Raw genomic sequence first — 17519 nt, forward strand, 5'->3', positions numbered from 1 at the left:
GAACTGATTGAGAAGGAATTTTAAACACACATATTCTTATAGATTTCAAAGGCTATTTATTTGCTTGTTACAAAAAATTTAGAGAAAGCATAAAACAAATGCTTTCAAATTCTTAGAATATAAAAAAAACCCTTATTCTTGATACTTAGGTATAGGCTTACATGTACATTACATTAAATGTAATGTAAATTAAATACTAAGAAAACTTACTTCCATATACCTGCTTTGTTCCAAAAGTACCTTCCATTAAGCTAAAGAATATTAATTATGAAATTAAATTTTACTGAATAAATGTGAAGACGTAAAAATGAGAAAAAAAATTCTTCCTTATCAGTGCAGTATATTTCAGTGCAACTCTGAAACCAGTATGAAGAATCCATATCATTAAATATCTAAAGCAGGCAATTTTATTACCAAATCAGAGTGCTAGCATGCAGTAAGAAATACTAAGCTGTACATATACTCACGACTCCCAACAACCTCTACAAAAGTCATGTCCACAGGGCATATCCACTGGGTCTTCAAATACAGAAATACTGCACATACAAATGTCACACTGGAAATGAAGAAGAGCAATGATTTAAATGAAGTCATACTTTGGACAGAGAATGATATATTTATTTATTCTCACTGGTTTAAGGTAAAAATACTACCACAGTAACTATAAAGTTAAGTGTTTCAAAGTTGTAAGGGAAGTTAAAGTTAGTGTACCTATTTCTGATTGAATAACAAATACTATGCCTACTTCATTATAAACTATTAAGGGACTTAAATGTTTAATGCACAAGTCAAACTCTTAAATTTCAAATTTATGTATTAATCAGCAACTATGCATTTGGGAAAAAAAAAAGTACAAGAAACAAACCATTACAACCTATTCAGGTCAAGATCAAATTGTTCACTGCAAAATAACCACTTCAATATCATGTCCTTTTGCCTATTCTCATCCTAGAAAATCTACAAAAACAGAACAACGTTGTGTTTTCAAGATAAAAACTCCAGATATTCAGAGTAGGAATTTAAGGATTTCTACCCAAGGAACCCTGTTACAAAACTATGTATCTCCTAAACAATGACTTATTAGAAGCAAACATTCCAATGTTACAGAAGCAAATAATAGAAGTAGGATTTTATTTTCCAAGAAGGCCTAGATAAAACCCAGAATGCTTTCATTTTTATCACATATTTTGAGGGGACGAACCATTAAAGAAATGTTAAAATTTCCTATAACAGTATACCAATTTTTATTCCAATTAAAAATATAGACAATGGCAATACTGTTTCTCAATAAAAAGCAAACATTATCGAAATGTATCTAGATGATACACTGCAAAGCTTTACTGAAACAAATACATAATTATCAATATATTAGAAGTGTTTTCAAGAAAATATAATTTTTTTTTCATTTTTTAAATTTAAAGTGCCTATCACAAACTCAACTTTTAATATTTCAGTATGGTATGTTTAAAACTTTAAGCACCTAGAGATTTTAAGTGTAAATGTAGTAGATGGCTTTCTCAGACTCTTTTATGTTTACTTTTTTGAAATGAGAAAAGAAAACCTTTTGTTTTTTGATCTGTAATTCAGAGATAATAAAAATATTCTGTAATAATATTTACCAAAGGGTGAAATAATTGAACCCTTAAAGAAGGGTACAGGATTCAATTACAAGAATATGCAAGAGGTTCATGGTGGGGTGGGAATGAATATATATGTATATATATATATATCTCCCCCCCCCCCATATTGAGATAGAGGAAGAGAGAGAGATATGCTTTCATTATCCCAATGAAAGCATAGGGATAGGGGGAGGGGCAGAGGGAAGGGAGAGGGAGAGAATCTTAAGCAGGCTCCAAGCCCAGCATGGAACCAGACATGGGGGACATGGGGATCAATCTCAGTCCTGAGATTGTAACCTGAGCAAAAACTAAGAGTTGGCTGCTTAACTGACTGAGCCACCCAGGCACCCCTTCCATGAAACAATATTAAATAATTTAAAAGAGAAAAGACTAAGCACAAATCTATGGGAAGTACATTGAATACTGAACCATACCAAACTGGTGTCCAAATCTCCAGGAGATAAGCTTATTTCATCTGGAGAGGTGACAGAAGAACGTGTAGTCCTTGGAGTTCTTGGGGAAGGAAGTGTGTCCCAGGCATTATATCCACTTGGTGGTGGAGTTGGCATCTGAACACCTGATCGTTGGCAGCAGTTCTCTGGGTTGGACATCCAAGCTTCAAGTAATTTCTCCCTGTCCCAGTCTTTGAGAAGAATGGAATAGATATCTCTCAAAAATTGGAAATATGGTGATGTTTTAAGAATTTCATAATGACAAAATAACAAAATAAACAAAATAACAAAAATAACAAAATAAAGTGAGGATAAATTAAAGAGATATAGGCCATCTAAAGGAAGGAAAATTATTTATATCAAATTAATTACAAATGAATATCCAGGTATATTATATTTACTAATCAATAAGTAAATATATATTTATTTTTTATTTATTTTTATTTATTTACTTAAAGTAGGCTTTATGCCCAGTGTGGCACCTAACATATGCCTTGAACTCATGACGCTGAGGTTGAGACCTTACCTGAGATCAAGAGTTGGATGCTTAACTGACTGAGTTACCCAGGTGCCCCAAACCCCAAATATTTTTAAATGGAATTTACTGTGGCTTACAACTATGTCAATATCTAACAATACTGTCAAAATTTCTAGTTATTTCTACTAATAATCAAAGAGGTTTCCTCCTCCTCTCTCTCTCTCAATGCCTGCCCCTCTGCCTACTTGTGTCTGTCAAATAAATAAATAAGATCTTAAAAAAAAAAAAAGATTTCTATAAACGGGGCACCTGGGTGGGTCAGTGGGTTAAAGCCTCTGCCTTCGGCTGAGGTCATGATTTCATGGTCCTGGGATCGAGCCCCGCATTGGGCTCTCTGCTCAGTGGAGAGCCTGTTTCCTCCTCTCTCTCTCTCTCTGCCTGCCTCTGCCTACTTGTGATCTCTGTCTGTCAAATAAGTAAATAAAATCTTGAAAAAAAAAAAAAGATTTATACAAAAGAGGTTCCTCGCACATCACTTCTGGAAGTTACTAAATTTTTCATGGCATAGATTTGACTTAGCCATTTTACTCTTTTCAAGAAAAATATGTACAATTTGCAATTGGTTTCACTGGTGTCAAGTTGTAAAACACGTCAAAATGCCAACAAGTCCAAAAAAATAATTTGATAAACAGCTTGAAAGCAGAAGAAACTTCTGAAGGGATTATGGTTGTAAAGTTTTAGTGCATTAGGTATACATTCTGTATTGAGTTCACATCTGACTTAACTAAAAAAGATGCTCTTCCTACTATGGACACTTTTTTAAAGTCCAGTGAATCATGTTGTTATAACGTTCAGAGCCATAAAAACCTAACCCATTAAAAATAAAAAATAAATAAATCTAATTATTTTGTTGTTTTACACAAATTATTCCCCCCAAACATCTCAATCATTATTTAGGTGAAGAAATGAGGACTCAGAGACGTGATATAACCTTGCTAGGCTCACACAGATAGAGAGGGATTTGAAACCAATTTCTGCGATTCTAAACCTGTTTTCTTTCCACTGTAGCACAATGAAATATGGTGTCAAGAGTAGTATACAGTCAACTATTCAACATAGGCCATTCTATACAATTTTATAGCTCTAATACAAACAGCTATGGAAATGTTCTAAGCAAGGCTTTTCTCAACCATATTAAATCAGTGTATTTGGTGGTTTAGCAGGGTAATTATGATTTAGAGCTGCAATACAGATACATCAAGTGTATTTCCAGCTGTGTAAACTATATGAGCAGGGAACAGAAGTATAATGAAGAGATGTGAGCACTTCTGTAAAATAATAGCATACTACATTGTCATTTGAAAAGATGGAAAATAAGACTGGAAAAGGGGTCTGTCAGATCACAAAGAGGAAGAAAAATCTGACAAGGGAAAAAAAAACTGCATGGGTGCCTTCCAGGAAATGTTGCTACATGGATGTTAGTGTTTTGACAGGTCATTACTTACTTAAAAAGTTAAAATTACTTTTCTTAGAACAGTAAGATTATTTTTCAAAAGTATCCATTATGTCACTTTTTAATAAAGGAAAAAAGTAGTACTATAATTTCTATAAACAGATGTTAAATATGCTAAATTTTAGTCTTATTTATTATAAATATTTTTTAGCACAACTTCTGCTTGGATTCTATCACATCATTCACTTAGCAAATAATTACTGAATGTCTTTTATGTGCCATGCACTGTGTCGGGCAGTAGGGATACAAAGGGAGGAAAAATCAGGCAGGATTCCTGCCTTCATGAAACTTACAGTCTAGCAAGAAGAAAGACATTAAGTAAAAGAATCATCACTGTCAGAGTGCCCACATGAAGGACAGGTAGAGAATACCACTCAGAGAAGGTGACTCTGGGGAAGTAGGACAACTGAAGCGGACAACTGAAAGAAGAGTGGGAGTTAAGTAGTAAAAGGGAGGGGGGGAAGACATTCTAGACGGTGGTTCACAGCATGTTCAAAGTCCATGTGGTAGGAGGGAAGATGGCATCCTTGTGAAATTAAAAAAGTTCAATGAAACTGTAGCATGAGGAGCAGAGGGAGGGCACTGTATGAGATGAGGCTGAGAAGAGAGTCAGGGACTAGATCAGGCAAGAATTTTTAATAACACTTTTCATCATGAGTTCAAGAGTGATGTGAAGTCACTGAGAAGCTGAGCTTGGGGTAAGGAAGGACAGATTGTCACAATCAGATTTGAAAAGACAATTCCAGCTACAACAAACAAAGAAACTGGACAGGGCAGGAATAGAGGGAAGACAGTCCAAAGAGGACAGTAATGGACAGTATAAGTGAGAGACGATGGAAGCTAGAGCTAGGTGGGTGGTTGTAGAGGACATAAAGAGAAAGAGAGGAGTTTAACACATGGAAGGTGAAAGTGACAATTTGGTGACAATAAAACACAGAGTCTGAAGGATAGGATATATCAAAGTTGGTGTCCCAGGTTTACCTATTTGTTGGTTGGTGCCATCTATGTAACTGAGGAATACCAGACAATCAGATACAGGTGGAAGAGCATGATTTTAGTTTCAGACATGATGAGTTTAAGGTGCTTTTGAGATATCCTAGAGATGCTTTAAAATAGGTAGCTATATTCAAGGCTGTATAGCTAAGAAAAGAGGTCTAGTCCAGAGGGAGAAATCTACACCTACAGAAAACTTCAAAGAAGGTGTCATTTCCTAGGAAGAGAGGAGAGTGAGAAGATGCAGGCCACTGATGCTTTGTTGCCTAGAGAAGATGATGAGTCTTCAAAGGAGCTTAAAAAATACAACTATCATATGATCTCCCTGATATGAGGACATGGAGATGCAACATGGGGGGTTAGGGGGATAGGAGAAGAATAAGTGAAACAAGATGGGATTGGGAGGGAGACAAACCATAAATGACTCTTAATCTCACAAAACAAACTGGGGGTTGCTGGGGGGAGGTGGGATTGGGAGAGGGGGAGGGGGTTATGGACAGTGGGGAGGGTATGTGCTATCGTGAGTGCTGTGAAGTGTGTAAATCTGGCGATTCACAGACCTGTACCCCTGGGGATAAAAATACATTATATGTTTATAAAAAAAAAAAATTGGAAGGGGAGGCGAACCATAAGAGACTATGGACTCTGAAAAACAACCTGAGGGTTTTGAAGGGTCGGGGGTGGGAGGTTGGGGGAACAGGTGGTGGGTAATAGGGAGGGCACGTATTGCATGGAGCACTGGGTGTTGTGCAAAAACAATGAATACTGTTACGCTGAAAAAATAAATAAATTTAAATACTGAAAAAAAAAACTTCAATATAAGTTAATTCTAACCATAAGCAAATTGCCCTTCATCTTGTATATTTTAAGTTTTACTTATTTTCTTATTAGGTAGCATTCAATTATATGTTACTTGTATTACTGAGGAAATACTCAGAGAATGACCTCTGTATTCCTAACAGAGTCTTCCTCAAAATTCAATTACTGCATAGTAAATACTGCTAAACATTTCTGTCTTCTGCTTAATCTAGATCAACTTCATTACCTTGGGACTAAATTTGACAACAGATAATATAATACTCAAATCTACTTTCCTGTGTAAAGCTGAGTGAATCTTCAGTTCAATAGCTCTGAAACAGAGGCTATCCTGACTCCGAGAGCAATTATTATAAATTATAGTTCTGTGTACTATTTTATTCACTAACATCAGTTACCTCTGTAAATCTTATTTGATTATCAAATGTCACTGTTACTGGTATTACACAAACAATAATAGAAGAGATGTCCATTTGAAAACCTGCTAGTCTCTATTTTATGCCTAAACAGGGAAATGAAATATAGAACTATTATCAAAAAACTTATCACAGAATAAATAACACCAAGTAAGAAAATTCAATTTGATTGTCACCTTATTAGAACTGAACCTTATTATGTAAAAGAAGTAACTTAGGAAAATATCAATGGGGTAAAAATGGAGTTGATCATTTTTCGGGGGGGAGGGGCAGAGAGAGAGAGAGAATTAATCTTAAGCAGGCTCCATGTTCAGCATGGAGCTTGAAGTGGGGCTCAATCTTACAACCCTGAGATCATACCTGAGCTGACATCAAGAGTTGGACACTTAACAAACTGAGTCACCCAGGTGACCCTGGAGTTGATCATTTAATAATACTTGATGACACAATGTAAACAAAGAGAGATAAAAATGTTCCTTTTAAAAAGTTTTCGTAAAGTTAGGCTTTGATTCTCTATATACTGTAACCTGAGCCATGATACTCTACTTAACTTAGATTCTCTATAATTGTAACTCAGAGTTATGATACATTATCTAGGTGACTGCAGATACCTGTGGCAGAAATGGTTATAAATACACAAAAAAATGCTCCAGTGTAGAACTCTTGCTTGTAGCCAAGTGACTGAATTCTGGACAATGGAATATGTACGGGAGTAACATATATATAAATAACACTTCAGGTATATTATTTATTATATATTATTCATTCTATAACCATTTTCTGAGAGCTTAGTCTATGTCAGGTACTATGGAAACAAAAAACATTAAAAGCTACCCTCTAAGAGCTTGCAGGTTAATCTAGAAGAAAAGCAAATGAAGAGATTACTATAAAACTGTACTTCAACTGTATGACACAGGATGTAGTAGGAATAGACAGGAAGGTCTTGGTGCAGATTTGGGAACACATAAGCAGAAAGGTTTCCTGGAAGACATGGTTACTAAGGAAAAGCAAGAGTGGGTAAGTAGAGAAATGGGGAGATGATAGACCAGGTAAACAAATCTGGGTCATGAAGCTCTACTAAAGGGTTTGGATGGTTTTAAGTCCGTGGAGAGCTAGTGAAGAACTTTTCAGCAAGGGAGTGACATGCTCAAATGTGCATTTTAAAAGAACAATCTAATGGCAATATGAAAAATTAATAGGATGAAAGAAGAATGACAACACTGGAGACCAGGACTCAGGAGACTATGATTTAGATGGAAACTAATGACAGCCTGAATTTAAGTCAGTGGCAATGGGAATGGAAAGAGCTAGAGAGGGAGTGGGGGGGTGGGGAGAAGGGAAGATGAGAGACACTTAAGAAGAGAAATGATGAGACTGTGGCCAAATGTAACAGGCTTGGAGGAGTAAAGTACGACTTTCACGTTTCTGGCAGGGTAATTTGATGAATGTGACGCTTGTGTATCAAGATAGTGGGAGAAAAGAGGAGTTTAGGTGTGGACGTCGTTAGATTGAAGAAAAAAAAATGTTAGACATTTAGAAACCCAACCTCAAATACTTTATTAAAAGCAGGTTGTAGATATACTCTTTATTATTTGGGTGGTTTTTGAAACCTTCAGTTTTGTTAGATAAATGTCTATAGTAATGTTCCTCCAAGACTGGTCCACTTGGGAGGCATCTTTACAACATGTATTTTTAAGCCTCACCCTCACCTAATGACTTAGACTTGAAAATAGTCTAGGAATCTCTTTAGTTTCTCAGGTAATCCTCATTTATACTAAAATCTACAAGCCACTGGTATATAAAGTGGGAATAATCTCAAGTACAGAACCCTAGGAAATATCAATATTGAACGTAGGGCTTCTGGAAAGTTATATATCAAATTATTCACAGTGATGACCAAAGGACGATGAAATACAGAATTTTAAATTTTCATCTGATCAAAAAGTTACATAAAAAATTTTGGAAATTGACATTCTATTTTGGTTTTGATGATACAGATTTATAGTTTAAACAGACCGGTAAGCCGGGCAGAAGAGCCATTCACCTTTCTCTTTTTAAAAATAATTTTTAAATCAGAAAAAAAGTATCTTTGAAGCCAACCAAAATATCAAATATAAACTGTGCAATGACAGGGTCCAACTCAGCATGTGACAACAATCAGAATGGCTGCCTTAAGTATCACAGAGAACTTAAAACTGAGTACTTTTCCTGAGTAAAGTTGGTAATGTCCTTTAAAAAGCAACAACAAAAAAACCCTAAAACAAAACAAACAAACTTAAAAAGGGTTGGATATTCTTGTGTCGACTCCATAATTTCTCTTTCGGTAAGAAACAGCTTTTATATAAAATAAATGTAACTGACAGTACTAATACTACAATTGTTAGGTATTTAACTGACTTTAGTAAAAATTAATGTTAAAACTAGGACTAGGACTATGGATTCCAACTTTCAACCCTGCTCAAATAAGGCACATTTCTAAAATTAGACAATCCATAAGCTGATTTAGTTAGCCTGGTTTTTAAACACAAACTTCCCATTTCTCCTCTATGATTTATAGCCAGTTTGTACTCCAAAATACGGAATGTTCTAAGTATGCTGGGTACTACAGTAACCACTACACAAAAAACAACTTAGGCTTGTTTAACAAACCATTTTGTTTTATACTGATATAGTAAAATAGTTGTATTTTAACTCTGAGAAGTTTCAAAAGGCATTTATGTACAGAAGCACAAGACATTTTTCATTACCATGAGCTCGAAGTAAAGCTTCGGCAGTAAACAGTGGAGCCTGAAGCATGTCTGCTGTCTCCACAATAAGCATATCTTTCAATCTACGAAGATCCTGAGGCCGTAATCCTTCATATGGCTTTGAAAAGAAGAAAATCAAGTTAAATTGGCTGTTATACTCTTAGGAAATCCTAAATGCCTATAAACAAATATATGTGATAATCATTTAATTCAATCTTCCTGTTTCAGTTTGATTACTGAAGTTAAAAAGGCTCTGTGCACTCCATCATCAAGCATCTCAAACTACTGTTTCACAAATCTTATACAAGCTAGAAAGTGGGATGCCAAGGCTCATGCAATCTTCTTATTCTAAAATAAAGGCACCATACTATATAGACGATCTTACTTTACAATTTTTAAAAATTTGGGTAATCCAGGGGCACCTGAGTGGCTCAGTGGGTTAAGCCTCTGCCTCCGCCTAGGTCAATATCTCAGGATCCTGGGATCGAGTCCCACATCAGGCTCTCTGCTTAGCCGGGAGCCTGCTTCCCCCTCTCTCTGCCTGCTTCTCTGCCTACTTGTTAACTCTCTCCCTGTCAAATAAATAAATAAAATATTAAAAAAAAATTTGGGTAATTCAAAAAAATAATTAGAAATAAAAACCTATAATACCACACCACTGAGCAATAATCATGACTAAAGTTCTCAAGTATTTTTATCCAGTATGCCTTTTATAAATCAATTATATATGTAAATATATATGTAAATACATATGTTCACTGAGTTTAACCACTGAATCACCAAACATATACACTTACTAAGATCCAATTTGGATTATTAGTGGGATTGTATAATACCTCCTAATTAACCTGGGGAGATGTGACTATGCTATACTATTCAGAATTCTTAGTCATAAACATATTACCTCTGTTTATTCAAGTATTTGTTAATGCCCTTTATATAGGTACTATATAGTTTTCTTTATATAGGTACTATATCATCTCAAGTTTTTTATTCTTTTGTAATCTTTTATCTTTGCTTTTAAAAGAAAACATAAACACAGTGTTTCACTATTCAGAAACAATGACTGTTAACATTTTTGTCATACTTGTTTCAAGCCCTTTGTAAAACAAAATGAAACACAAGAAGCAAAATTTTATGCAGCAGTTTCCCCTCCACTCTCATCCACTGGGGAATGTGCGTCTCAATATTCTCCATCATGGATCCCTGAAAACACTGATAGTATTGAACCCTACATATACTGTTTTTCCCTTTACATACATACTTATGATAAAGTTTATGAATTAAGCACAGTGAGAGATTAACAACAATAATAAAACAATTATAATACACTGTAGTTGTTGTATGAATGTGGTTTCTCTCTCTCTCAATATCTTACTGGACTGTGTTCACCCGTCTTGTGATGAAATGAAGTGGTAAAATGCCTGTGTTATGAGATCAAGTGAGGTGAATAACACAGGCATTATGATACAGTGTTAGGCTACTTCTGATCTTCTGAGGATATGTGAGAAAGAAGATCATTTGCTTCTGGATTGCAATTGACTGCAGGTAACAGACCACGGGGACAAGGAGGGGATAATGTAAAACCTAAAATAATCTGTCATATGTTTTCCCCATTACATTTCCCTAATTCTCCCCATCATTGCCTATGGAAATGACTATCATGAATTTGATGTATGGTTGTCATAACATTATAGCATAACTTAGGCAATTTCCTTTTATTTTTACTCAATATTGTGCTATTAACATCGATATGTTGTCTACTTCAATTCCTTTAAACAACTGTAATCAGTTTACTACAGTAAGCAGACTAAAGGCCAAAGACAAAAGCTTAAAAAGCAGTTGAAATTCCCAAGAATTGAGGCTGTCCTCTTGCAGCACATATCACTGTCTTCAGAGACCTCTGGGCAATCAGCAAATCTCATCCATTTTAGTTGATTTACAGATATTTTAGAATAAGCTACTGTCTTTATTTCTTGCTTCACTTCGGGGGGTTTTGTGGAAACCAATTTCCCCAATTCTCTATCTCTTTTTTTAAAGATTTATCTGAGAGAGAGAGAGAGAGGGAGACAGCATGCATGGGGGAAGGGGCAGGAGAGGAAGGGAGGCAGAGCAGATTCCCCACTGAATGGGGAGCCCAGTGAGGAAGGAAGTGGGGCTCAATTCCATGTGCCCTGAGCCAAAACAGAGTTGGAGGCTTAACAACTGAGCCACTCAGGCGCCCTCATTTCACCAATTCTTATTAAACCACATATGACTGAGATTCTATTCAACAGGGATAATTTTTCTCAGTTGACATGATAAATTTCTTAACCTTTATAATCCCCAAATTATCATGTACAGTTTGCTTTTCAGCTAATTTGTGAATCACACTTTTCCCTGCAAAGTCTAAGAAATCCTTTTATGGTTAAAGTTATAGTATTCACTCCAGTAGAGAACTTACACATTATGTAGAACATTACTTCTAAAAAATATGTTCCAAGTTTAGACTTGGGATTCCAGATCCTCTTCTGCCTCAGCAACAAGAATGGGTATTTCTTGACATTCCTAGTGGTGGCAACTGTACACTTCCTCGTATTATTTCCTATTCTTTTTATTTTTTTATTTTTTAAGTTTTTATTTGAATTAGTTGACATAAAGTGTAATACTAGTTTCAGGTGTACAATATAGTGATTCAACACTCCCATATAACACCCAATCTCAATGCTCTTTTTTAGATTAGTTAACATTCTACTTTATTTATGTGAGCCAAATGAGATTTGATCTTAGGGATGTTTAAAAAGAGAGAATATAAAGCAATCTAAAAAAATTCAGTTTTAAATTTAGGTTAAAATGGAAGAAAAATAGTTCTTGAAGCAGAAAGACGTACTGCCTTCATGAACACATAACATATTCACTCTGAATCTCTGCAACAGGACTGTAATTAGGTCATGTGAAGCATTTCAATACATTGCTCAGTCCCAAGAGGGTATCAGCTCTCTCTTCTGTAAGAACGATTAAAATGAAGGTGCCTTTCTCTTTCTTGCTGAAAGATAAACTGCTTCTATTTTCAAATTAAACACAATGTAGTATTAACCTTCAAAGCAGTAAGTACTGATGAACAGAAAGAACAAGGAAACTAATTTAAAAAGGTAAGAGCAAATAAAAGTACCTCTTTTGCACTAGTGCATACTTCTGCTACCAAAATACCACTGAAAAAATGTGAAAGAGCCCAACATACAAACTGTACCCCTTTGGCTATCATGTATAAAGTGACAATATCTTCAAAAACTGTTTCAGAAAAGACTATGACAAAGTATTTATGAAATAATTTTTTTCCACAATGAAAACAGTTTTCCCCAATTATAGAGGTAAAACATACTTGTTAAAAAATGAAAAATGGGTACTTATATACCCAAATGTATTAGTAATTGTTAAAATTTTAGAAGACGTGAAAGGCACTCAGGGAACAAAGAATATTTCCAATTCTTCTTGATATCAATCTCTCATTAGCTGATCCATGAGCTTAGCCAGGAGGAGAGAGGGGAAAGAACAGCTAGAAAATGTCTAGGATTCTCAGACCCTACCCTTTGTTTCCATTTCCTCTCTTCTTACTTAGCTGTTCTCCCCTGGAATTAAGGTCTGGTCTACCCTGATCTGTACTTTGATCGAAGAGGAAGGCAGCTGCTCTTGCATGGTAGGCTAAACCTGCTAACCAGAGAAGCCAGCTAAGACAATGTCCACCACATGGGTTTCCTGACAGAAAAAGAGCCTGAGCCTTCCTGAGTTACTGACTGAGAGAGAAGCGGCAGGGGAAATTCGTTAGACGGCTTTCATAACAACATATTGTTCCATTTTCCCTCCATTTACGCACACACAGTCTACTCCTGCGGAGCCTGACCCCTAACTAGGTCCAAAACTCACCAGTTTCTCTGTTCTGTCCTTAGAGGTTTATGTAAATTAAATATACTCTTCCCAGCCATCACTCCAACAAACCACCTTGTTTTTATTTCTTTATGGCAGTTACCACTCTCACAAGTTGTGTTCATTTACTTTTTTTTTTTTTAAAGGAAAACCAAGAAATAGATTCTTTTTTTTTTTAAAGAAATCACGAGTAAGCAGAGAGGCAGGCAGAGAGAGAGGAGGAAGCAGGCTCCCCGCTGAGCAGAGAGCCTGATGTGGGGCTCGATCCCAGGACCCAGAGATCATGACCTGAGCTGAAGGTAGAGGCTTAACCCACTGAGCCACCCAGGTGCCTCCATTTACTTTTTAAATCTTATTTGTGTGCTTCCATATTGATGCCAGAATATAAGCACCTAGAGGACAGGACCTCACTGTATCTTGAAGCTCCTAAAAGTGTTTGGCAGAGTAGTTAGTCACTCAGAGTTTCGTTGAATGATGGGTGAAGAAACAGATTTTATCCATTCATAAACTAATCTGAAGGAAAACTTAACTAAAATGTATCAAGAAGAAATTACAGATATAAAATACTATACAGTGTCCAGATCATTAACTGAATTGAGAAATTTAGCTAAAATAAACACCCTGGGAATATGAACCTTTTAAACTACCTAATTATGGGCGCCTGAGTGGCTCAGTTGGTTAAGCGACTGCCTTTAGCTCAGGTCATGATCCCGGAGTCCTAGGACAGAGTCCCGCATCAGGCTCCCAGCTCCGTGGGGAGTCTGCTTCTCCCTCTGACCTTCTCCTCGCTCATTCTCTCTCTCACTGTCTCTCTCTCAAATAAATAAAATATTAAACTACCTAATTACGTAGTTTAATACAATTACATAGCAGACCATGTAAAACTATTAGCAGAGACAGAATAATCCAAAAGTTGATCAGAGTCAAAGCAGAGAGTACAAAATGAATTTTAAAGAAAGCGTTGTTTTTTGGTCTTATTTTTTAAATTGCTATGAAACACACATTACTTAAAAATAACAATTTTAGGGACACCTGGGTGGCTCAGTCGTTTAAGCATCTGCCTTCAGCTCAGATCATAAACTCAAGGTCCTGAAAGAGATCCCCATGGTGGGCTCCCTGACCAGCGGGGAGTCTGCCTCTCCCTCCCCACCCCCACTTGTGCTTTCCCTTTCTCTCTTTCAAATAAATAAAGTCTTTTAAAAATCCTCAATTTTAAAATGTACAATTCAGTTCAACAATGTTGTACAACCACCACATGCATCTAATTCCCAAACATTCTTAACATCCCAAAATAAAACTCCATACCCATTAATAGTAGTCACTCCCTAGTCCTTCCTCTTCCCTGACACTGGCAAACACTAGTGTACTTTCTGTCTCTATGGATTTACCTATTCTGAATATTTCCTATAAGTGGAGTTGTTTAACATGGGACTTTTTGTATCTGCCTTCTCCTCATAGCACAATGTTTCTGAGATTGACCCTTATTGTAGTAGCATGTGTTAGTACTTCTTTCCTTTTTATGATTAATATACCACTGTATATGTATACCACACATTTTATTTATCCACATTTGTTGATAGAGATTTGGGTCATCTCCAACTTTTGGTTATTGTGAACAGTGCTGCTATAAGCATTTGTGTACAAGTAGTTACGAAAGTATTGTTTTTTACATTATGAAATAAGAGACAAAAATAAAAACAAAACTGTTTTTATGGATTAAAAACAAAACTATAAAACTAGGACAAATATAGGGGCATATGATTATAATATTAACCTAAACACAAATTCAGAAGCCACAGAGGAAGAAAAATTTACATCTGAATATTCTAAATAAAAAACTTGGGATAAAGAAAAATAAAGTTTTCTTGGAAAGCATTAAGAAAATATAAACAATCCCATAGGGAAAAAAGCAAATAAACAATAATTTCACAGAATAATCGAATAAATTCAAATAGGTACTACTTACCTAAACCAGCAAGAATTAAAAACACTGATAATATCTAATGCCAGCAGAAATGTGAGGAAATTCTTTAATAGTCTTAATATTTAACATTCTTTCATATTCTCTAATATGCTATTAGAAGAAAATAAATTGATATAATCTTTTAGGACAGTTTCACAGCATCTATTAAACCATCAAATGTATGTATTTCATGATCCATCAAACCAATTTCTACAAATTTATAGGGAATATACTTTCAAAATGTGTATATACACGCAGTAACAATGATAAAATGATCATGATTATAACAGCATACATTTAAATAACACATATAATGACTCAGGTACTGTTCTAAGTATTTGTATGTATTATATCTTGTTTAAAGATCACTAAACTCTATGAAGCAGGGACCATTATGATCTCCATTTTAAGGAAGAAGAAATCAAAGCAGAGAGACTGAATAAACTCCTCAAGGTCATACAGCCAGTGTGATTTCAGATCCATTTTTTTTAAGATTTTATTTATTTATTTGACAGAGAAAGACACACCGAGAGAGGGAATACAAGCAGGGGGAGTGGAAGGAGAAGCAAGTTTCCTGCTAAGCGGGGAGCCCGAGGTGGTACTTGATCCCAAGACCCTGGGATCACGACCTGAGCTGCAGGCAGGTGCGTAACGACTGAGCCACCTAGGCGCCCCAGATCCATGTTTTAAACCACAAGAATGACACAACTGGATAAAGATAAATATGTAACAAGTAGATAAATATTCACTTTAGTCTTGTTTTTAGTAACAAAAAATATCTAAATTAATAGGTAAATGGTTAAAATACATAGATCATATGTTCTGACTTAGCAAAGATGTTCATGATCTATTAAGTTGAAAAACGATTTTAGAGTTAGCGAGGAGGTGGAGAAAAGGGAACCCTCACATACTATTTGTGGGAATGTAAACTGATGCAGCCACTGTGGAAAACAGAATGGAGAATCCTCAAAAAATTAAAAACAGAAATACCATATGAGCTAGTAATTCCACTGCTGGGTTATTTACCTAAAGAACTCAAAAACATTAATATGAAAAGATATATGTACCCTTATGTTTACTACAGCATTATTTTTAATAGCCAAGATATGGAAGCAATCTAAGAGCACACTGATAGAAGAATGGGTGAAATGTGGTGTACCTACACATACCTGATAAGAGTATTATTCAGCTGTTAAAAAAAAAAGTGAGATCTTGCAATTTATAACAACTCTGATGGACCTAGAGGATATTATGCTTAGGGAAATAAGTCAGGGAAAGACAAATATCATATGATATCCCTTTATGGGGAATTCAAAAAAACCCCAAATGAATAAACAAAAAAACAGAAAGCAGAAAGAGACACATAAATACAGAGAATTAATGGTTGCTAGAGGGAGAGATGGTCAGAGGTGGGTGGTGGACAAAATGGATGAAGGGGATTTGGAGAAATAAGGCTTCCAGTTACGGAATAAATAAGTCACAGGAATAAAAGGTACAGCATAGGAAATCAAGTCAATGTTACTGTAACAGCATTGTGTAGTGACATGTGAATAGCAATTTATGGTGACCAAATATTTGCGGTGAGCACAGCATAACATATAAACTTGCTGATCATCAGGTTGTACAACTGAAACTAGCATAACACTGTGTGTCAACTATACTTCAATTAAAAAAATTTTTAAAAATACTCAATATACTTACTATATGACCCTACTTTTGCATTAAAAATTCTGTATCACATATGTTTGCTTAAGTCTGGTAGCACACACAAGAAACCTCCCACTGTGGGGTAGAGTAAGAAAAGAGGAAATTTAAAAAAATTTTTTTAGCATAGATAGTCATAGATTTTAAGAAATGCATGTAAATAGAAAAAATAATAATGGTAAAAAGATTATCCATAATCATAATTACCACTTTGGTATACTTCACTCTTCTCTCAATACATACTAGTCTTTTCTATATAATTAGTATCAAACTGTTCTATAACTTTTTTTTAACTTAATAGTCTATTATAGTTATATTAAGTTCATTTGATAATGATACTATTAAATCAATTGATAATGATTACTATTATTTTCTGATTTACTTGTAAGATAGTATCTTTGATATAATAGCCTGAAAATACTCATAAATGTCTTTCAATTTCATGTCACATTATTTCTAGATTATTGTTCAAATGTTGTCTTCTGACTATTTTATTATTATAGTAATAGTTTCTTTTTTAAAATTTTTTTTAAAGATTTTATTTGAGAGAGAGACAGTGAGAGAGAGCATGAAAGGAGAGGTCAGAAGGAGAAGCAGACCCCCCATGGAGCTGGAGCCCAATGTGGGACTTGAACATGACCTGAGCCGAAGGCAGTTGCTTAACCAACTGAGCCACCCAGGCACCCTACAGTAATAGTTTGTATGTCTGACTCAAGATGATGGCGCATGAAAACATAGGCAGTATAGCAAATAGAGAAGTCAGAAGAATCAGGTTTAGCTCACTTTGATCCTGGTACATTATTCAGCTATTTTCTGATTTATCTTCCTCACTTAAAAAAAGAAAGGGGCATAACTGTTATTCACCACTACAATGTGGATTCAACAACCATGTGAAAGTGCTTAGGACATCATCCT

General features: G+C 35.3%; 1 protein-coding gene across 3 annotated transcripts in view; it reads right to left on the reverse strand.

The window, feature by feature from the left end:
• Positions 1-17519, reverse strand: part of ANKIB1 (ankyrin repeat and IBR domain containing 1) — a 154175-nt gene that overhangs the window by 51660 nt on the left and 84996 nt on the right. For all 3 annotated transcript variants that reach the window (XM_046021413.1, XM_046021411.1, XM_046021412.1), the window contains 3 exons: positions 9035-9152; positions 2054-2262; positions 468-556 (listed from right to left, as the gene is read on the reverse strand). In XM_046021413.1, coding sequence (XP_045877369.1) covers positions 468-556; positions 2054-2262; positions 9035-9152 — 416 coding nt within the window. The remainder of the gene's footprint in view (positions 1-467; positions 557-2053; positions 2263-9034; positions 9153-17519) is intronic.

Source organism: Meles meles, chromosome 10, assembly GCF_922984935.1.
Source record: "Meles meles chromosome 10, mMelMel3.1 paternal haplotype, whole genome shotgun sequence".
Lineage (NCBI taxonomy): Eukaryota > Metazoa > Chordata > Mammalia > Carnivora > Mustelidae > Meles > Meles meles.